This window comes from Hyla sarda, chromosome 3, assembly GCF_029499605.1.
Source record: "Hyla sarda isolate aHylSar1 chromosome 3, aHylSar1.hap1, whole genome shotgun sequence".
NCBI lineage: Eukaryota > Metazoa > Chordata > Amphibia > Anura > Hylidae > Hyla > Hyla sarda.
Window position 1 is genome coordinate 375,700,532 of NC_079191.1, and position 21,554 is coordinate 375,722,085.

At 42.6% G+C, this 21,554-nt stretch overlaps 1 protein-coding gene across 1 annotated transcript in view; it reads right to left on the bottom strand.

Moving 5' to 3' along the window:
- JAG1 (jagged canonical Notch ligand 1) overlaps positions 1 to 21,103 on the bottom strand; it is a 50,523-nt gene extending 29,420 nt beyond the window's left edge. The window contains exons 1-5 of the mRNA XM_056563389.1: positions 20,685 to 21,103; positions 19,912 to 20,217; positions 3,264 to 3,315; positions 1,647 to 1,901; positions 328 to 388 (exon numbers count right to left, since the gene is read on the bottom strand). Of these exons, the coding sequence (XP_056419364.1) occupies positions 328 to 388; positions 1,647 to 1,901; positions 3,264 to 3,315; positions 19,912 to 20,217; positions 20,685 to 20,762 (752 nt within the window). The 5' untranslated portion in view covers positions 20,763 to 21,103. The remainder of the gene's footprint in view (positions 1 to 327; positions 389 to 1,646; positions 1,902 to 3,263; positions 3,316 to 19,911; positions 20,218 to 20,684) is intronic.
- Between the last annotated feature and the right edge of the window lie 451 nt (positions 21,104 to 21,554).

The window sequence follows — 21,554 nt, forward strand, 5'->3', positions numbered from 1 at the left end:
GCAACAAACAGTGTCTACTGACAAGATTCCATCTCAGCCATTAACCTCTCAGCACTCAGATGCTGGCTCACAAGAGCCGAGGGACCCAGAGATTTTACTAATCCCATTCTAAAGAATGCTTCACTTTTTTGCTTATTGATAGACTTGATGTGGGGGATGGATAGTACAAAGTGTTAACCCCTGTAATGACACTGAGCTAAGAAGCATACTGGCAAGGATCCCATTATAGCTCCTACGGAAGGATGTGTGTCACAGTGGGGTGCAGGAATTTTAGGCCAGGACATCTATACTTTATCTTCTAAAAGTTTCAAGAAATCGGTACTTTACCTGCATTCTCCGGGAACCTTGCAAGTGCCATGCTTTGGGCTACAGCCTTGACTGCATATTGCTAAAAATGAAAAATGGAAATATTACATTAAAAAAAGGTAAATTGTCAGTCATTTTATTCTATGGACAAATAGTATGTATCAATAAAGCCCCATTCACATCAAAAGCATATGTCAGAATACCACAGGAAAAAAATATACCGTATTTTTCGCCGTATAAGACGCACTTTTTCTTCCCCAAAACTAGGGGGGAAAGTTGGTGCGTCTTATACGGCGAATACCTGCAGCCGTCAACGGCCGGGACCCGCGGCTAATACAGGACATCACCAATCGCGGTGATGCCCTGTATTAACCCTTCAGACGCGGCGATCAAAGCTGACCGCCACGTCTGAAGAGTAAACAACACTAACCCGGCTCAGTTGGGCTGTTCGGGACCGCCGCGGTGAAATCGTGGCGTCCCAAACAGCTTACAGGACACTGGGAGGGACCTTACCTGCCTCCTCGGTGTCTGCTCCGTGCCGGGATCCCCTGCATGGCCGGCGCTCTCCTTCGACGTCATCACGTCGTGGCGCACGCCGTCCCGTCATCCAATAGGAGCGGCGTGCCTAGCGACGTGATGACGGAGAGCGTGGATCCCAGGGAAGAAGACGTCCAGAGCGTCGGGACACCACAGGGACGCGGCTACAGCCGTTGGCTGTTCGGGCATGCTGGGAGTTGTAGTTTTGCAACATCTGGAGGTCCGCAGGTTGAAGATCACTGTTGGGTTCAGAATCTTTTTATTCTAGATTTTGGACCTTTAAAAAAGGGTGCGTCTTATATGCGGCAAAAAATACGGTATATAAAATAATTCTTGGTGTACCTATGTGGCACCAGTTGACTGATACACCAAACACAGTCCTTCTCCTCCCCCCTGACTATGATACCGAATAAAGTCCTGTCCGCCAGTGGACCAGGACAGACTGGACATAGTCAAAATCTATTTCATGAAAAAAAAAAATTTAAGTATTGTTTCCCACATGGCAAAGCACAGTGAAAAACTGATGTGAATGGAGCCTATATCTAGTTACACACACACACACACACACACACACACACACTATAATATATTATACATACACACACACACACACACACACACACACACACACACACACACACTAAACATGGGTCAAGCAGGACAACAATTATGGACCAGCAATAACATTCATATTAGGTACCAGTAGGTCATTCCTAGGCACACATCCAATCTGCCACTCAAATGACTACTTCTTTATAAAACCATTAAAAAAAATAAAAATAAAAAACACACAAACTAGTTACCTTTGTTACATTCGGGTCCAGTCCAGCCTTCAGAGCAGGTTTTGTTGCCGTTCTGATCACAGTTGTAATGTCCAAAGAAATCATCTCTGGGCCGGCAAAATTTATTGCAGCCAAAGCCGTAATAATGTTCACCACAAGTTACTCGGATCTGGTACTCAAAATGGGCCATTCCAGCGTTTTGCTTGAGGGTTTGCCATTGGCGGCTCGGGTTGATCATACCGGAATAGGTGGCCTTATCGATGATATCATCACGCTCTTAAAATAAAATTATAAATATAAGGTTTGGGAGAAGTTCCTCAACAGAGCCTTCCTGATATACAGGGAGCACGCCTAGACACACGACCTGTCCTTTCAAAACATTCATCTGTTTAACATTATAACCTGAAATAATATTTCACAGTAGCCCGGAATATTGAATATATCTGTGGTATTTCACTCTGTACCTTGGGCCTTATGACTTAAACGATCTGACACTGTCTTACGACCTGCAGCGAGTTCAGCTTTGACTGCAGAGTGAAGAATTATCATAAAACATTTAACTCTGCACACAGTGGAAAGAAAAGCACAGGGCCATTCAGCAAACAAAGAAAATTGTAAGGCCCTTGGTACAACAAATAAGAGAAGGGGAAAATGTTCAGGAACAAGAACCTACGGATATCCCTTTCCCTTTATTTTAGATTTTACAATTCAATAGTAGCACCGTATACAATCTAGGAGCCATAAGCTTGCATACAGTAAAAAAACATAGAAAAAAAAAAAAAAGTACTAACACCACTATCCATAGTTCACAATCACAAATATGTTGGGAATGAATATTTAAAACTAAACATATCCCCAATTTTTAACTGCAAAATTTTGCCCAAAAAGCTTCTTTATAGTCCCTAGACAGGACAGTAATGCCAAAATAGCTTGCACCTGCCCTTGTCACTGAACATTTCAAAACATTTTCATAACCAATAATGTTCATCTACAGAGGAGGCCGTCAGTCTCCCGATCAACCTATCAGCACTCAAGCAACCAGCTACGGGAATACTATTAGCTTGCAGGAAAAGGAGAAATAAAAACAAACTTCTAGCACTAAACCCTCGCCGTTTGACTTGAAGGTCGAGAAGGAGTCCCACTGTGGTCTCTTGATGGGAATGAACTGTTGCCGTTTCTTTGTTTATTTTTTGTGCTGTGAAAAATGTGGCGAGGGAAGAAATGGAGCAACAACTGTAGTTTAACCCATGTGTGCTTTTCAAAGAGACAACTTTCAGGCAAGTCCGTACTAGTTTAGTAGAGTTGGCTCAAAGTTTGTTTGAACCTCAAAATGGTCCTGAACATCCAGTTAGAAAAACTATTGAGGCCCAAAGTTAGGAGTATCTGGAATATTTATAGTCTTATTATTAGGGGATACCAAATTGGGGCTCAAACGCACAACCTTCGTATGGAACTGTATTGAGTGGTAATATGGCACATTTAGGAGGCATTAAGGGCCCCCCCCCCCTCCCAAAAAAAAAAAAAAATGGATTGATTGGGAAAATTTATAAAAAAAATAGTCTAAAAACTGTCAAACTCAATTAAGGTGCAAATTTTCTCCATAGTAAATCTTCCCCAGAGAAGTTTATTAATACTAACCATTGGTATCATTATTGTGATCCCATGCTTCCACAACCAAGGTGTATGATCTCTGTGAAGAAAAAAAAAAATAGAAATAAATAAATAAATAGGTTAGATGCACTAGTAAATTCATATAAAATTTATAAAAAAAAACACACACACACACACACATTAGCGAAGAAGTCGGATGTATTTGTGCCAATTGAAACCTAAATAGGCAACAGATTACCCTCACATCAAACCTGATCCTCTTTCACCCTTCTAAGCTAACTTATCCAGCCTGATTCAGCAGAGACCTTTCACCTTAAATTACTCATCATTGTCAGTACTAATGAGTTTCATGTATTTGACTGGGGAGGACCAATAAACACTGTCATCATAATGGAGAATAAAAAATTCAATTCTAAACAAACTAAAAAAAACTAAAATATTGGATGCTAAGGACGGGAAAGATGCCCTCATTCGGCTAGTCTTCTGCAAACACTAATTCACCGAGCATCTGAAGTGAAGTCTCCTGGGAGTTTTTGCTTTTCAGCACCTCTTTGAAAGCTTTGTCTGCAATAGACCATCACTGCTCCCACAAGTATCAGGTAACCAAAGAAAGAACTGATGAATTTTCGTGAGGTTGGAGAGAGAGAGGGGAAAGGTTCTTTAATACAAAGCCTAGGACCTAAGCATTCAAAACCTTTGGGGCACAGCTATGTGTCACATATATAGGCACACTAATCTGACCAGGAGATCTTATACATTCCTGTAATAATCATAAGCATCTACTGCTTAAACTGACGCCTTCACTCTGGACGCTTGCCAGCCATTGTATACAGCCACCTTTTATCTCTACTCCCCATAAGCAAGCCGATGAGGCAGAAGCTCGCTCTCTCCGCTCAGCACTGGCTTAGAGCTCTGACGGGGCTGAGATACAATGGGACCACTTTGAAACACGTCTTTAAGGAGACTAGAAGTGGCTAAATCCTCAGCTGTATTCTCATGCGAGCAAGTTAGAGCTGGTGCCCAGCAAGACAGGAACTAAACTGGAAATTACTTGGCTCCGCCGATGGTGGTAACTGTAGATCCCGAACCATTTGGAAACAAATGGAATGTGGTAATTACATAGAAGACAAACCAGAAGCACATAGAGCGTTTATGGAGAAAGGTAAACACCTTGAAGGTGTAGGCATAAAGATAACTTCAAAAGTCAGCATAAAGCTACTTCTAATAACTTGACCGAGCATGCCGTCTTTGAAGGAAAGCCCTTCTTTGTGAGGCTCCACTTGGAAAACTGCCTAAATATGTTTCATAGTCAAAGAACAGGATTCCATTTTGTTCACAGATAACTGTGGGAAAAAATTCAGAGACGAGGAAGCAAATCTGGATATGTCTGGACATGCATGTAGCCTCCAATACAAAAGGCCATCAGCCATGGCCATTTACCAGGTTATGAAACTATAGTCTCTGACTATTCACAACATATATTTTTATAGGCTTTCATTCGGCTTATACCATTCCGAGAAAGGGAATCTGAAAAGTGTTTACAACAATCTACCGAGTACTTGCTGCATTATTACCACACCTTCATTCTTCAGAAAGCAAGAAACAGCTATGGGATTGTTGTTTTAAAGAGCGAAGTTAAAGTACAGTGGGTGATGTATATTACATAGTAAAGAAAACCTACAGTATTGTTTCAGGCATCAAACCCTGCTGGTATGGAGAAAGAGGGTCCAAGAGTTGTCGATTTAGAATTTTACAAACATCTTTTTTAAGAAACACTAAGATATTAGCATAACTAAAATGCTATTACCAATCCCAGGGGCCCAATACGTGTAGGGAGCAGTTGCCCAGGACATAAGTGCCCAAAAAAAATTTAAGGAGAGTGTATGCATCGGCACTTCTATCCTGTACAGACTCCCTGATCTTGTGCAGTACACGTCATGCTTTATGATGTCATTTCCTCATGCGCAGCCTGCAAGAGAGCAGAGGGAACGGATAAGGAAGAGGTATCTAGCCTTAAATCAAATATTCTCTTCTAAATTACCTTCCTACTAGGGGAATCCTGAAAAAAAAAAGAAAAAAAAAGGGGGGGGGGGGGGTTGGAAGTTACCTACCAAGTGGTGACCTACCTACTCAGGCCAAACCACTTACCCCTTCCCCCTACTTACTCTTACTATGCAGGCCACCAGGGAGCCATTGTTTGGGGTACTGATGGTAGGAAAAAGGTGGGGAATGTGCTTAAAAAGTGCAGGGCCTAAAATGTTTGTCTAGTAGATTGTGTGGAGATGAGATTTGGTTAGAAGAAGCCTTTACGGCAGTCAGCCAGATTGGGAAGAAAAGGAAAGAACAACATCAGGAAGACACCACTGTGGTCACTGGATGTAACTTCAATGTAATAGTTTGTCTGCAAAGAGATATTGGTCTTATATTGTATAGCTTTTAAAAAAAACTTTTATAGCAGTATGATGGTTTTATTTAGTCTCTCCATTAGTAATATGTGGGTGCTGCCAACCAACGCTACGCCGTAGGTAGGGGGCAAGAACAGCTTACATCTACCTATAAATGAACCGCCAAGTTACGCTTGATTAAGCACCCTATTATGTGACCGTCTTTATAAACGTTATTACCCGCTGATAATTACCAACCCACTTAACATTTCATACAACACCCACAGTTTGTCCATTTGTCTTTGAACAATGCACAGAGCAGTAGGCCAAATGATTTATATCTGCCAGGACTGGAATGCCGAACTGATGTCAGTGCCAAATGTATAACTAATTACTAACTGAAGACCCAATCGGGCGCCACATTCACTTCACATCTGCCAGCCTAGTTGTGTGAATCTCTAGGTCAACTTCAGTTTTTCACCCCAGAAAATTCCTGCGTGCTCTCCTATATGGCCTTTGGAGATATCTCAGCTTGTAAACGGCAACAAGTTTCTTCCCAGAGAGAAAATGGGTAACAACAGAGTTGCAGGACAAACAAAAATAAACCCTATCCCCCACAAAAATAAAATATAAAGAAAAAACAAATCTATGGTCACCAATTGCCAATGACTGGTATTTTTTATTATGACTGACTATGGGTACCACAGCAAAATAGAAAATGCAAAAAAAAAAAAAAAAAAAATGGTGGGAACACGAAGACTGATTAAAAAAAAGGGCCCCTAATACCGTGTGGGAAAAAGAGCCTGAATGTGAATCAGCAGCAGTTTTTTCATCGAGTGGAAAAAAAAAAAAAAAAAAATGCTGTTTGAGATGTTTTTTTGGGAGACATAGGACTTTTACTGAACATCTTTGGTACGGTTTTACAGTTTAAAGAACGGCCCAAAATACTGTGTGAACATAGACTTCCATCAATTGAATCATCTACGGTATTCTGTATATCTAGATATAAATGATATTTTTTTGCAAACAAAAACCATTTAATATGTGATCTATTAACAGTTACATTTGCACAACAATCGCCACTATCTGTACATGGAACATACAATTGGTAGCCCAGCAGGTCAGAAGAATTAACCTCCACTTAGCCAACATGAAACAAAGCAGGCCATGTAAGAGCAACAGGCCGGCGGTGGCGGTCAATCAATCTTTTTGAGTTTCTAAAGTTACGGTATCTAAAAAGTGATTGAAAGCTGGGGGGGGAATAGTGCACCCAATAAATCTGCCATGTGTTAGACAGGCCAGAAAACTGATGCTCCTAGATTGTGTTCTATACACAGCAGCTTTAATACACTAAAAAAAAAAAAAAAAACATCATGACATGAAAAAAAAAAAAAATTGCAAACAAGTCTTTTATATCTATAGCCTACTCCGGGACATAATTGATCCTTTGGGCTTTACTGTTGCACCTGAAAACCTGTTTGCAGACAGAGATATAATACCAAATGAAAATAGGAGCGAGAGGAAAGCTCATTCACAATTATAATGGGAACTGTTGGTTTAATAATGGGTGAATGAACACTCACATCCAACCGGCTGCATTCAGGTTTACTGAACATCTCTGGAATGAAGGCAACCAGCAGGTTTTAGTGTTCCCATGACCATAGATGACCTCTGATAAATCTACATCCAACCCAAATAATAAAACTGCACACGAAAGGGAGATGGGCCTTGTCAAAGATCAGCTGTGTATTGATAAATGTCACACTTCATGGGCCACTAGGGGTCCAACCCCTTCAGGAATACATGGACAGGGAGGAAACATGGACAACACCTTTTAGCCACAAATACATAGAATAAAGGTTTTTATAACAAGCTAAATATCCAACATGCACCACATTTAGATATACAGATTATCTATACTGATCTAAATTTTTATTCAGTCACCAGCATTGAACATAAAAAAAATAAATAAATTTATACGAGGCCAATGAGGGCAAGATACCAAGCACTGATCTGGATGATCTAGCGCAAGCAGTAGCAAGGTGGGCCACACGAACAATCGCTGGATCGGACAAGGATGATGTAAATTGTCTAATGAAAGATCGGATCAGCCAACACACAAACTTTTCCTGGTTCATTGGCCCTTGTACAGTGGCCATTTATCAGGAACTAGCTGAGTACCCGGTGTTGCCCAGTCTTTCCTTCCTAATCCTTGTTGTGGAGGAAAAATCAACAGAGGAGGCTTTTGACTTCATATCCAGACCTCCTATCCCGACCCGTAATATGTGTACCATTATTGAAATATCTCCAGCCCTACGGAAGTTATGTGGGAACATACATTTCCCATTGATTTGCATGGGACTTTAAACGAAAACCCCGACCCTCACAAATGGGGGTAGTTAAAGGTTAAATTAACTATCCTATATTTTAAGTGGACATAAGTAACATGTGACCAAGTATTATCGAAGTATCTCCAGCCGTTTGGAAGTTATGCAGTAACATATTTCCCATAGACTTGTATGGGACCTTAAACAAAAACCCTGACCCTGGTAAATGGGGGTGAGTAAGGGTTAAATTACCTATCTTATGTTTGTTGTTGACATATAAGTAACATGTGTGCCAAGTTTCATGTTAATATCTTTAGCCGTTTGGACATGATGCTCGAACACACACACACACACACACACACACACACACACACACACACACACACACACTGAGAGATTATACACACACACACCGGTAATATGCATTCCTATAAACACTTACATGCCCGATAAATCGGGCCTGTGTAAAAGGGTTATCCAAAAATCTGTAAACCATAGTGGTTTTCTTACAAAAAAAACTGTGCCACACTTGGCCTCAGGTTGTTTGTGGTTCTGAAACTATGTTGGGGTAGGGTCACACAGAATGGATTTACTCTGCGGATCCGCTAATGATAGACCCTACAGTGTGCCTCCGGCTGTTCCTGCTCGTAGCAGCAATCTGCCACTACGAGCAGACACACACGGGAAGATTTATCAAAACCTGTGCAGAGGAAAAGTTGCTAAGTTTCTCATGGCAACCAATCAGGTTGCTTCTTTCATTTTTCAGAGTCCTTTTCAAAAATGAAAGAAACAATGGTTGGTTGGTTGTTATAGGCAACTCAGCAACTTCCTCGGGACAGGTTTTGATAAATCTCCCCCACAGTGTTGCGCCATACTTGTCCATGGGTTATGTCCGGTATTGCAGCTCTGCACCATTGAAGCGAATAGAGGAAAGCTGATCTACCATATGCAGCCTGTGAGCAAGTGTGGTGTGTTTTTATAGGGGGGGGGGGGGAGAAGCAGTGCCATGTTTATTTAATTTACTGTGCAATGACTTTGTATGGACTACAGGCACCAGCTTGAAACAAACATTCAATAGCACCCAGGCATATTAGAAGAAGAACTGTAACAGCCGCCAAAATTTATTGTCCGGTGCAAATTCTTGCGCCAAATGCCAACACATGGTCTAGCAGGTGCCATTTATAATACTGGTGTCTTATGTGGCAAAGCTGCTTTAAGCCCTCTTATTCCAGTGTTTCCCAACCAGGGTGTCTTCAGATGTCCAGTCATTCTGAAGGTTGTAGTTTTGCAACAGCTGGAGGCTCCCCTGGTTGGGAAACGCTGCCTTAGGCCATGTTTCCTGTCTGGCAGGAAATTTTACAGGAGACAGTCAGATTCTGCTGTGTGAACAAGGCCTTAGGCACCAGGGGGGAGATTTATCAAAACCTGTGTAGAAGAAGTGGTGCAGTGGCCCATAGCAACCTTATTGTGTCTTAAATTTTTCAGAGGCCTTTTTAAAAGAAGCAAAGTGATTGGTTGCTATGGGCAACTGCTAAATCTTCCTCTGCACAGGTTTTGATAAATCTCCGTCCAGATCCCATCTACATTTTACAGAAAAAACGAGCGTTAATAGACCAGGTTTTTTTTACAAATCGAACACCGCCATTGAAAGTCTCAAACTTTCCCAGCGTTCCCTGCACAAGTATAATAGTGACAGATATACCTTCTCTAGCGCTGGCTGCTGCCTTGCCTACAAACACACACTAAACACTACGTCGTCTGTATATGCATCATGTAGTTGCAATTTCCACATACTTTGCCAAGAACAGAGCTTTCACCAGATATGAATAAAGCACCTCATCATGTCACCGCGAGGGAGACCGAGCTCGAAAGCTTTACAAAAGACACACAAAAAAAAAAAAAAACTAACAAAGCTCCTGTCGGGGCCTTGTCCGTAAATTGCTGAGTGGACAGAAAGCCAGCTTTCACATAATTCCTAGAGAACCAAAAAACAAAAAGTGATGAGCAATACCATATTTACTGATGGGGCAGCAAAATAAAAGCTGCTTACTCATCGCGTAACCCATCAGCATCCACCGTCAAACCGCACATCAAACACAGGGCAGCTGTAATTTGTAACATATGTGATAGCAGCCATCCCAGTGGCACCGTGGGAAGTCCAACGCCATCCCCAATAACAGTGCCACAACCACATCAAGCAACAACTGCAAATAAATTAAATTCATTAAACACGTTTTTTTGTTTGTGATTTAGTTTTTTTTGTCTGTGTCGAGTTTAGCCAAAGCCACAAAAAAAAAAAAATAAAAAAAAAAATAAACCAATTCATGAACTTGTTACGCTACAGCGTGCCAAGTGATGGAGGGCAGACAAAATACCACTATCCAAACTATGCATGTGTTGTATCCAATACACTGGGGCTGATCTCTGATCTGGCAAGCCTACTGGAATAATGAGTATCCTGTGAATACATAATGTGCTAAAGTTGCCATTGTGTGAACTAAGTCCACGGTTTGTCTGGGAGCCGAGCTCTGCTGAGTCTACTGCTGCTTCCTGTTGCTTGTCCTGTATTCGCATTATTTTTGGATGGGCCCCCATTATGTTCTGTAATCCTCGGTGCAGTCAGAATGGCCACACTATTGTTCTTGGTTAATATTAGCAGTCATTGCCTGTCTGGGTGGCCAGACTACAATGTATCCTAATCACTAAAACTAGCATGTAAAGAAAAAAAAAAATTTAAGCTATAAAAGATGAATTTGTTAATGATATAAATTTAGTTAACGTTCACCTAAATGTTGTAAACTGCAGGTTACTGGAAAAAAATAATGCATACCTTTCTTCCATCTATTGTTATGGTTTCTGTATAGGCTTTTGCATCTTTTAGATATTTTTTGGTATTTTTGTTATCTATGCATTTATATCAAGTGCCATTTTTGTGCTTTTAGCAATTAAAAGGAAGTTCTTAAAAAAGGTGTACAATTACAGTGAACTGTCCCTAAACTCAATTAAGTAGGTTTTTGCCAGAAATTATTAAATAAATTATATAAAAATTAATGCACTGTGTGAATATACCCTAGCACTGCTAATATGGATGCTTTAGCAAAATTTTAGTCTTATGTGGATCTAACCTAAAAGTAATCAAAAATAAAAATTCTAAAAATGTATATCAAAGTAGACTTTCACTGGGCCATAAATTCCTTCCCCACCATTTGACATTAACCCGCCATCTTCAAGGATCCCACCGATAATTAAATGCACTAGTTACAGAAGGGTGGCAAGGTTAATAGATAGAATACCAGCTGGCCAGCCAAGCACAACAGTCAGGTTCACACACAGCAGGCAGGAACAAGAGCCCTTTCTACTGATTTACCTGAAGTGCAGAACCTTGGTTGTGCTGGTAGGAGGGCGTTGGATGTCGTGGAGCCTTCACTTTTATTATATCATTTCTCACTTGGGATATGAAGTGCAGACCAGTGTGCGAGTGTCATCTCTGCAGACTGTCGACCTTGTTCCCATAGTTTACCCATTATCTTATCTACATCCTTATTGTACTCTAGCAATGCCGGTGTCTTTATTCACGATTGACTGTTATCTAGAAGAACACCATATAGTAGAAAGAGATTGGTTCACATTAACCATGCACTGAAGGCTGCACTCACTACAAGTACCTGAGGACTATGATGATTGCATTTTAGTGTTCTCCATCTTCAACAAAAAGGTTGGTAGTTGAGTGCAAACCCATTTAACCCCCCAAAAAAACATTCCTCTTCCAGACAGCGCCAGACCTGTCAACAGGTTGTGTGGGGTGCTGCAGTCATATCCATCAAATCAAGGACTGGTATAGAGCAGTTTCTGTAAAGCGGCAGCCATGTTCTTCTAATTATGTGCTTCCTCTCTAAAGGGGTACACCGGCCCCAAGACATCTTATCCCCTATCCAAAGAATCGCTCCGTGTCTGAAGACTCATGACGGCCGGAGTATCGTGACATCACGCCCCACCCCCTCAACGCAAGCCTATGGGAGGGGGGCGTAACGGCAGACAGAGCGATCATCGCTTCATGCAGCAGAATAGGGGATAAGATGTCTTAGGGCCGGAGTTCCCCTTTAAGCTCTTTGTTGCCAGTAAATAAAGAGTGTTGTAGTCCAACTGATGGAAGCCCATGTTAGGCTCTGTACACAGAGCCATTATAATGAAAACCATGATGGCAGCGCCGGACTGTCAAACGGCAGACTCAAATGGGATGCCTGACACCCTATTGTGTTCTGTCTAACTGTCCATCATTTTGATAGGAAGATTAGTGCTATCAAAACAACTACCATAGTTTGAACACAGTCTTGAGGTACCCACTGTTGGCTGAACAGCTCTCTTTCTCCCCATCCCTCTATACATCTGAGCTTTCAGCTTGGATGATTTAGAATGGTGAGAAGAGGGGTAAGCTGTTGCCAGACACCCCTTCTATCTCCAAGATCAAGCAGTTGAAATCCAGCATGCCTGACGCGACATCAGGGGAAAGTGGAGAGACCCACATTAGACAGTTGGCAGGTTCATCCTAATGTCTATGTGGGCCTACAGGCCCTCCAAAGCCAATGCAAACATGTTAGCGGTGCATCATTTACACGCATATGGACTTTCTTATCTGTCCAACTGGAAAAGGTCACAAGGGTTTTAGCACATCAATTCTCAATGTAAACTGGAGGAGGCTGAGGAATGCTTGTACAATTCATCAGTATTTTATAGGTGATGTATTACATACAACAACCTTAAACTGCCGAAAATGCTAAAACACAGAAATAACACAAATTTCAAAGATTTCATAGATCACCTATTCACATTTAGGGGAACTGCAGCAGGAGTACAAAAAAAAAAAATGTCTCAGTTAAAAACTACAACCCCCAGCATCCTGCAAACATGATAGTTTATCTGGAACAAATCCATAAATGATAACAATTCAGTCATTAAGGAGCGACTGATGAATGCAAACGACCAGTCTGATAAAGGATTGAGGAAAACATTAAAAGAAGCAGTTTCCTTGTTAGATAAAAGGCTTCTGGAAATTATAAAATACAGACTAAAGAGAAAAATAAATAAAAGGCTCAACATTACCATCATCCTCTATATACACCATAGAATTGCAATATATAAAACATGTTCCACCAAGACAAGTTTTTAGCATAAATTTTGCAATATTTTTAAAATGACAAAAAAAAAAAAAAAAAAGTAATCTATATTATCCATAGCAGCTGATTGCTGATCCTATCATAGCACAGAAAAATGTAAAATTTAATAATCAGATTTTTCACTAAGGACAAACATTGGTTTTCGTACATGAGGCCTATTATTGTCTTGCAAGACTATGTAAGACTCTGGAGTACTTCCCTCAATGGTATAGTGGTTCTTGTCTGATTTAAAAAGAGTATTGATGCTCTGTATCAATTCCTGCCATCAGCACTTACACATCAGCCCAGGTCACCCACAGGCCATGGCTGGCATTGCTATTACAGAGTCAACTGATAAAAGTTGGAGTTTCCCTTTAAACACATGAACATTTGGCCCTATGGTCTGATCATATGATGTATGCCAATAATAAGATGAACTATGCTTATCACGCATACAGGCAGAGTACCGTATTTTTCGCCCTATAGGACGCACCCAATTTTAAAAAAGGTGCAAAATCTAGGAAAAAAAAAGGATTCTGCACCCAGTGATCTTCAACCTGCGGACCTCCAGATGTTGCCAAACTACAACTCCCAGCATGCCCAGACAGCCAACGGCTGTCCGGGCATGCTGGGAGTTGTAGTTTTGCAACATCTGGAGGTCCACAGGTTGAAGACCACTGGATAGGAGGTAATACCCGCGTGTCCCCGCCGCTCCAGACCCGTCACCGCTGCCCTGGATGTCGATCCATCGCTGTCACTGACGTCTTCTTCCCCGGGATCCACACTCTCCGTCGCCGTCATGACGTCGCTACGCACGCCGCTCCTATTGGATGACGGGACGGCGTGCGCGACGACGTCGAAGGAGAGCGCCACCATGCAGGGGATCCCGGCACGGAGCAAACACCGAGGAGGCAGGTAAGGTCCCTCCCGGTGTCCTGTAAGCTGTTCGGGACGCCACGATTTCACCACGGCGGTCCCGAACAGCTGGACTGAGCCGGGTTAGTGTCACTTTCACTTCAGACGAAGCGGTCAGCTTTGATCGCCGCGTCTGAAGGGTTAATACAGGGCATCACCGCGATCGGTGGTGTCCTGTATTAGCCGCGGGTCCCGGCCGTTGATGGCCGCAGGGATCGACCCAATAGGTGTGTATTCGCCGTATGAGACGCACCAACTTTCCCCCCCCCCCCCCAGTTTTAGGGGAGAAAAAGTGCGTCTTATACGGCAAAAAATACGGTATGTTCTGTTGTAAGAGGTGGTTATGATGTTTCACCTAAAGAACCAGTTGCAAACCTGACTAGATTTTATTTTTATTCACAAAAACAGTAGTGCAAAATTCTTAATGGTTTCCCCCGAGGCATCAATCTGCCTTCAGCCATCCTACAGTGCAGCTGTGATCCTTGTTAGGGTCTATGCAGATGGGCGGAATTACCGCCGATGGAATTCCTCTGAAACGAAAGCCCAATACACTTCTAAGGAATTCTGCACTCCCGTTGACACTTCAGAATACCCGCTATTCTGCAAGCAGAATTTCCAAAGTGTCAACGGGAGTGCAGAATCCCATAGAAGTGTGTTCTGCCCGCATGAATAGACCCTTAGTTGCCACCTCCCTCAAGCCTGCCCTTTCTAGGACTCATTAATGGGGTTGAACCAGCCATTCCATACTGGTAGGCCCTGCTCCACAGGAGGTCCTTGTGACAGAAAAATACATACCCACAATAGAATCACTTACAACCACCATTGGCCAAAATACACAACAGCCTTAACCCCTTTCTGATCACCCCACTTATCACAGGTTAACGTGTGTTTTTCTTGTGACTTTGGAAGAGGTATTCTTTAAAAATCCCCTACTTTTCTTCTAGGGACTTCTTTTGGTAGTCCCAATATCCAGTTTACAGGACAGTGACACACTCAGACCTCTGCTGCTGTATTCCACAACCCACACAAACGTTCCAGTATTCTTGGACTCACACAGTCCACACAATCTCTCCTTAGAAGAGTCCTCTAGAAACAGAAGCACAGCAACATGCAGGATACCTCTACCAACCAGCTCACTGACTACTTTGTCCTTAGTGTCCATCACCCCTCAGGCTCTTCCATAAGTCGGAATCCCAGGCTCTCAGACAATCCCTGCAAAACTGCTATTTAGGCTCTTGTCAGTGCTTCAGTTTTCACAGAGTTCACAGACTTTCCTTGGTGAACAAGCCTAAACTTTTTTTTTTTTTTACCTCAGTCCCCTCTGCTCCCGCTAGTGTTATCTTGAGCGTTTTATCATCAGATTGTTTATACCAACATCAGCGCCAGGCTCTTTCTGGGCCTACACCGACACTGGCACCTCGTCCTATAAGCTGACAGCCAGGGAAACTGCCAGTCCTGCTACCCAGCCAGGCATGGTAGGGCACCATAGTCTTTCATTCCACTGTATTCCAAATACTTACAATAAAACATTCTTAAAGAGTACCTGTCACCAAACTAATCTTTAAAATATATTGTTCCTTATGTAATTATAAAGACACATGCTATTTAATTTCTGCTAAAATTCTCAACCTTTATATATGTTTTTAAATGTGATTGGAAGAAAGAAAAAAAAATAATAATAAATAAATAAATAAAAAAGGCCACTAGGTGGCTCTTATCTGTTCCCTACACAAGTCAAAGTTAGTTTGGACTCCTCTGGCCAGGCAGGAGACCAAACTTAGGAGGTGCATACGGGGCATGGGGAGGCACAGCTCTCGCAGGCTTCAGTGATGTCGCGCCTGCTGGGGAATGCCCACTTTCTCCTGCTGGGAGCTCACACAACGTGAGCAAGGGGAAAAGGTAGGATACAGAGCTTTTTAAAAGGTCAGAAAAATATTTTAAAGGGCAGGAGGGTTGTTAGGAGTAGTTAGGGAATACAAACCAAGTTAGTTTACAAAATATGGTTTGATAACAGGTACTCTTTAAACAGTTACCCCAGAGCACAGGCCCTTAAACCTGGCCCTCAAGGCCCACCAACAGTTTAGGATTTGCATTTGATTCCTTCCCCCCCCCCCATCATCTCTTCCAATGGAGTATCCAAAAATACATGGAATGTCGGCAGGCCTTGAGGACTGAGTTTTGGACCACTGCCCTAGTGGGCACACCCACAGTATCTTACAACAGGAGAAACATATTCCCCCATATCTACCGTTCTTAGGATAAGTTGGAGCCCCAGTAATCTGTCTGACATAATACACGAATGATCTTATAGGCAAAGCTAAATGAGTAAGACTGTGCTGATAAGCTGAAGTTGTATCTTAAACTTTTACCATCTTTTCTCATAAAAATACAATGGTGTGGCAAATGCTACATACTATGTCTCTCCCCCTTGTTATCCAGTCTGTCGGATCACCCCCTACAGCCTGAGACATGGAATTAGATTACTGGAGGCTGCTATTTATTACAGGCCCAAATAAATTCAATTATCCACAAAACCAATACAAACATAACAGCCGCACAAAGTGACATAATGTGGTTAGGAAGGATGGAAAAGGCAAAAGTAGGGACAACACAAATACACTGGCTACTCTGTACAGACAAGGCCATTCCCATTTGCAGGTGCAGGAAAGTTTAGTGGACTTGTTTTGTCCCAAGTCAGCCTGTAACCTAGCAACTTGGTCAAACCAATGACTTTACATTTATTTACAGCCCCCTATTCTCCAGGCCCATTACTCATGCCTACACAACAGAGAAGTCTGTTATCCAATCCATGAATTAAGAGATCTCAAATACAAAGAACGGACAATAGAACAAGTCCAGTCCCACCAACATCAATTCCTGACTCAGTCCATGCATGGACTAGCAGCGAGCAAGAGGAATCATTCACATTGCATTCAGTGCAATACAATACAATGGAAGAAGAACAGTTTCTTAAAACTGAATCTATAGTTCCAAATAAATGCATACAGTCTAATCAGAAGCCATAAAAGCTACCATAACAGAGTTCTCACATCTAGTAACACGAAACATCCATAGGCTAGAATGAAACAGTGCCTCCTAGTGGCCAACATGCATTAGAAAAAACAGGTTAATTCAAGATCCTCTCAGACATAAAATTCCTAGAAAAATCTTCAAAATCTTTATATAAAGAAGAGAAGAGTATTCTTAAGTGCAAATAGTTGGCAAAACAACCTAGTTTCCAAGAATTAATGGTTCATAGTAACATCGTTTTAGGACACATCCGTCGCTCTCGTAAAAGATAAGAGAATAGTAACTCTTCATAACTCTATAGCACTGAGCATAATAACTTGTTCAGGATCAAACACCTGAATTTATTTCCTCAGGTTAGTAGGCAAACATCCGAATGAGCCATTCCTTCAAAGCAAGAATGGGAAGAAAAAAAGAAAGTCAAATGCCACAACAATGGAGGCACTGCAAGCGTTGGCAGTACTTCAAATACCACAGATTTTTATAAAACCTTTTATCCCTTTGATGGTAGTTTTTGATAACAGTTTTATCTCACTGCAAGCAAAACCCGGCTCTTTCTCCAACAACAGAGGCTACTTGTGTGAACCAAGGTATTGTGCCAGTATCTGCCCAAACTTTACTTCCAGATCTGCTCAGGATGCCTAGCTGACATAGCAGAGGACTATGAGGAACCATACTCTCTATAGAAGAGAGGGGGGGAGAACACTTTCTGCATTTGTTTTTATTGATGTTATACAATATACTTGTAAATTAGGCTAAATGCCAACGTCCAGGGAAACTGACTATGTAGCCGGCACAGGACACGTGATTGGTTCCATACTAGTCTATTACAACAGGGGTGGCCTCATTACAAAAAAAGATCTGTGGTCCCATTGGGCAACAACAAGGTTAAAAGCCTGAGAGTGAAAACCACCAGTAGACAAAAGAGAACTGGCCTTTGAGCCAATTAAACCCCCTTCAAGGTTAAGCAGCGGATGCCCACACACCAGGAAGACTGATAGCCAGCTAGTGAAGCCACCAAGGCTTGGCATCAGAGTAAAAACAATGCAATTAGATCCGTAGTTACGACAGACAGTTTAGTACTTAAATTACTGAAATATACGATCAAGTTTTTTTTTTTTCAGTAATATTTCCTAAAAAGTCTAAAAGAATTTGTAACTTTGCAAAAAGTTTGAAAAAAAAAAAATAAAAAAATAAAAAACAACACATTTCAGTGTGGAGTTTGTAAAGCATGCAAATTAAGTGTAAACACATGATTTTCAGCAACGCTTCACCTGAGCATGCCCAGTAACCCACACATGGCCTTAGCCAAAGCTTACGACACAACATTGACTACCGACACAAGAGTTAAGAATTTTACTGAGGGGAAAAAAAAATAATTTTGGAAACTTTGCAGTAAAAAAATAAATAAAAAAAAGCCTCCGTAGCACCATAAGCAATGATTAATCCGAATGGCACTCGTTGATTCAGTGGAGCTCGCACACCCACCCTGCAACACCTGGCTGGGATCGAAGGACACAGCTGGAGGGGAAGGGTAGGGCAACCACTGGAACGAGCAGGGCGTTCGAAGATACCATAGGTACGACAATACAGTCTAAATCCCTAGCTCCTCATGGATCAATGCCAAACCTGCTTTTAAAAAAAAAGCATGCAAAAGAAATGGATCGCTTACACCAGCAATAAGTCTCCCCGGGGTAGCAAAAGGGCAATTACCACCCCGTCTAGCTCACGTTTACCAATGTAAACCACATGCAAGCCCATGTGTCATTCAGAAGGAAGTGGTGCAAACGAAGCATTCAGAAAGCTCACGGAATATCCCACCGCCAAGCATGGTTGTAAGCAATACCGTGACAGACAGGTGTATCTGCACATCCTGCAGCCCATACAAAACAACAGTAGACGTGCAACATCTTGGTGGGCATTCGTCCCCTTCCAAATCTCTAAAGCCTATGCTTCGCCAATAGCTTTTCTACAGCTGCAAGATGCACAAAACATATTAAAGCACAAGATGGGAGGAGGGTGAATGATGGGAAAACTCAGCCCAGCCGGACACTGCTAGTAAGGTTTAGAGGAGATTAGTCCACTTCTAGCTCCTCAACACTACTTGAACACCAGACCGAACTTCTGACCTTCTAATACACTCACAGTTGGGGGGCCATAGGATAATGGTACAGTAGATAGGACAATTCTTCCAAAAACTAAAATTCTCTGGTTCAGAATAGCCAAGAAGTCCCATAGACCGTGCCAATGCAAACCATACATAGAAGTCCATGACCTGTTTAATGTGCCCGAACGGGACCTATGGTTCACCACGTGGCACGTGCATGTCACAACTACAAGACCCAACAGAGGCTACTGATGCAAAGGGCTTATCAAGTCCACTTAGGGCATCATTGATGGGCCAGTCATGGGCCCTGTTGTAGACAAGTGGTGAGGTTTATGGGCAGCTTTATACAGCAGCGATATACAGGACTACAGAGGATACACATGTTTCTAGGAGCAGCTCATTCTATTCCCAGGCACTCCTCCCTCTCTCCTGGGTCACATACTGGAGATCACAGTCCACTTCTCTACTCATGAGCCTCCCCTCCTCTTCCAATTGTATCCGCTTCTGTATCTCAGGCTGTAGTAGTCAAATTAACCCATTGCACACTGACAGCGCTGATGTCTTGATCCTTTTATTACTCTACTAATACATCTACTTGCATTTTAATCCTGTGTTGGGAGTCCTGATGTACCGCGCCGGGGACACTGTCGGCGCCATGCAAAATTACAAGAAAATGCACAAGAAATCTTGAAAAAGTAAAAAAATAAATATATATGGATATAAAAATTAAAAAAAAAAAAGTTCATTTCACAAGTGACTCACCGGCCATGCAAAACTGAAAGGGAGCACAATCCTGTTCCTCTCGCTAGTCCTGCTGAATTTAAGGTTGAAGGAATTCCCTCCTAGGACCGGAGTAGATCCATAGCCGAAACTGCAAGGCCCCCCGACGGACACCCTGGACTGGTACTCCTTTAGGCAAACTTTAAAATAAGTATCACACTCATCCCTGGTACATTTTCGATCAACGGCGTTCCTGGTGCCATCGCAGCAATTGCCATTCTGCAATTCTCCATTGGGATTTTGCATCGATAAGATTTCCAACTCAAAGTACCCTGATGCTATACACACCTGTTACAAAAAGACAAAAAATAAATATATGTGTGTGTAAGAGACACCAGTAAAAAAAAGGAGCGGTATAGCACATAGCATACAGTGTACACAAAACACAGGGGCACTGATTGCATCTTAAAGGGACGGTACACCTAAAATAAACTAAATCATATATATCGGTCACTTAGGGTGACTATAGATAAACCTATAGATCTAGCAAGGTGCAATGTCTCTTTAAAAAAGTAGTAAAAGTGCATCGGTGTTTGCCAACCAGGGTGCCTCCAGCTGTTGCAAAACTACAACTCCCAGCATGCCAGGACAGCCTTCGGCTGTCCTGGCATGCTGGGAGTTGTAGTTTTGCAACAGCTGGAGGCACCCTGGTTGGGAAACATTAGAAGTGCACTCTATGCAACAAGGTGCATGCAGCAAATCAAAAAAAGTAGCTGGTCCTCCATAAGGGGGGCTTGGTGCATGGAGCTCCATACCTTCAATGGGAAGCATAGTGCAGCAATGAAGAGCCTGAAGGAGGGGTCAGATAAGAGGGTTCTCCTCCGTAAAGGCATTGCCTCTCTTCTGCAAGTGCTGCCCTGAAGCCACTGATAGCTGGGACCGCTCCACAGCTCTGATATAGGCGGCTGATTTGCTCATGCACGAGTGGAGGAGGACAACACACTCCTCTATTGTCCTGGAGGGGAGCAGCAGCCTCCCTTTTATCACTGGATCCTCTATTCTTAATATTATTGATTCTGCTCCTTTTCTCTCTCTCTCTCTCTCTTTGCAAATCAGCTGCAGGCGTTGGATGAGGCAGACAATGAGAGCTGGGAGCAGAGTGCAGGCTCACTGAGGGACTGCTCATCTATGCAGAGACTGCAGGAGGAGCAGGAGGAAGGATCAGCTTAATATTCATGAAGCTGGGTGGTCAGAGGCTGCAGCCTACTCCTCCTCCTCCTCCTCCTCCTCACTACACCTCCCTCTCCTCACAAGCCTAGGGGGGGTTTGGAAGAACAAGAGACAGCTAGGAAGGCTCTGTGTCTGTAGGTGAGGGAGACAGGTAGGAAGTTTAGGGATTAGCTGGCAGCAGACAAACCTGGTGCCAGCCACAACAAGGCAGGGGGGAATAGCAGAGAGCTAGTGCAAACTTGTACCCTGAACTTCTGGGAGAGCAGGAAGAAGAGGAGGCAGCAGCAGGGAGGCAGCAGCAGGGAGGGAGGGGGCGCAGGGCTGGGAAACTTCACTCCTGGAGACAAATTGCACGAGTGTTCGCCACCGCCACACTGTTTCCTCAGGGCAGTTGTTTCATGTCAGGGTTTGCACGGCGCGGGTCGTGTGAAAATAGGAAAAAGGACGGCGTTTTG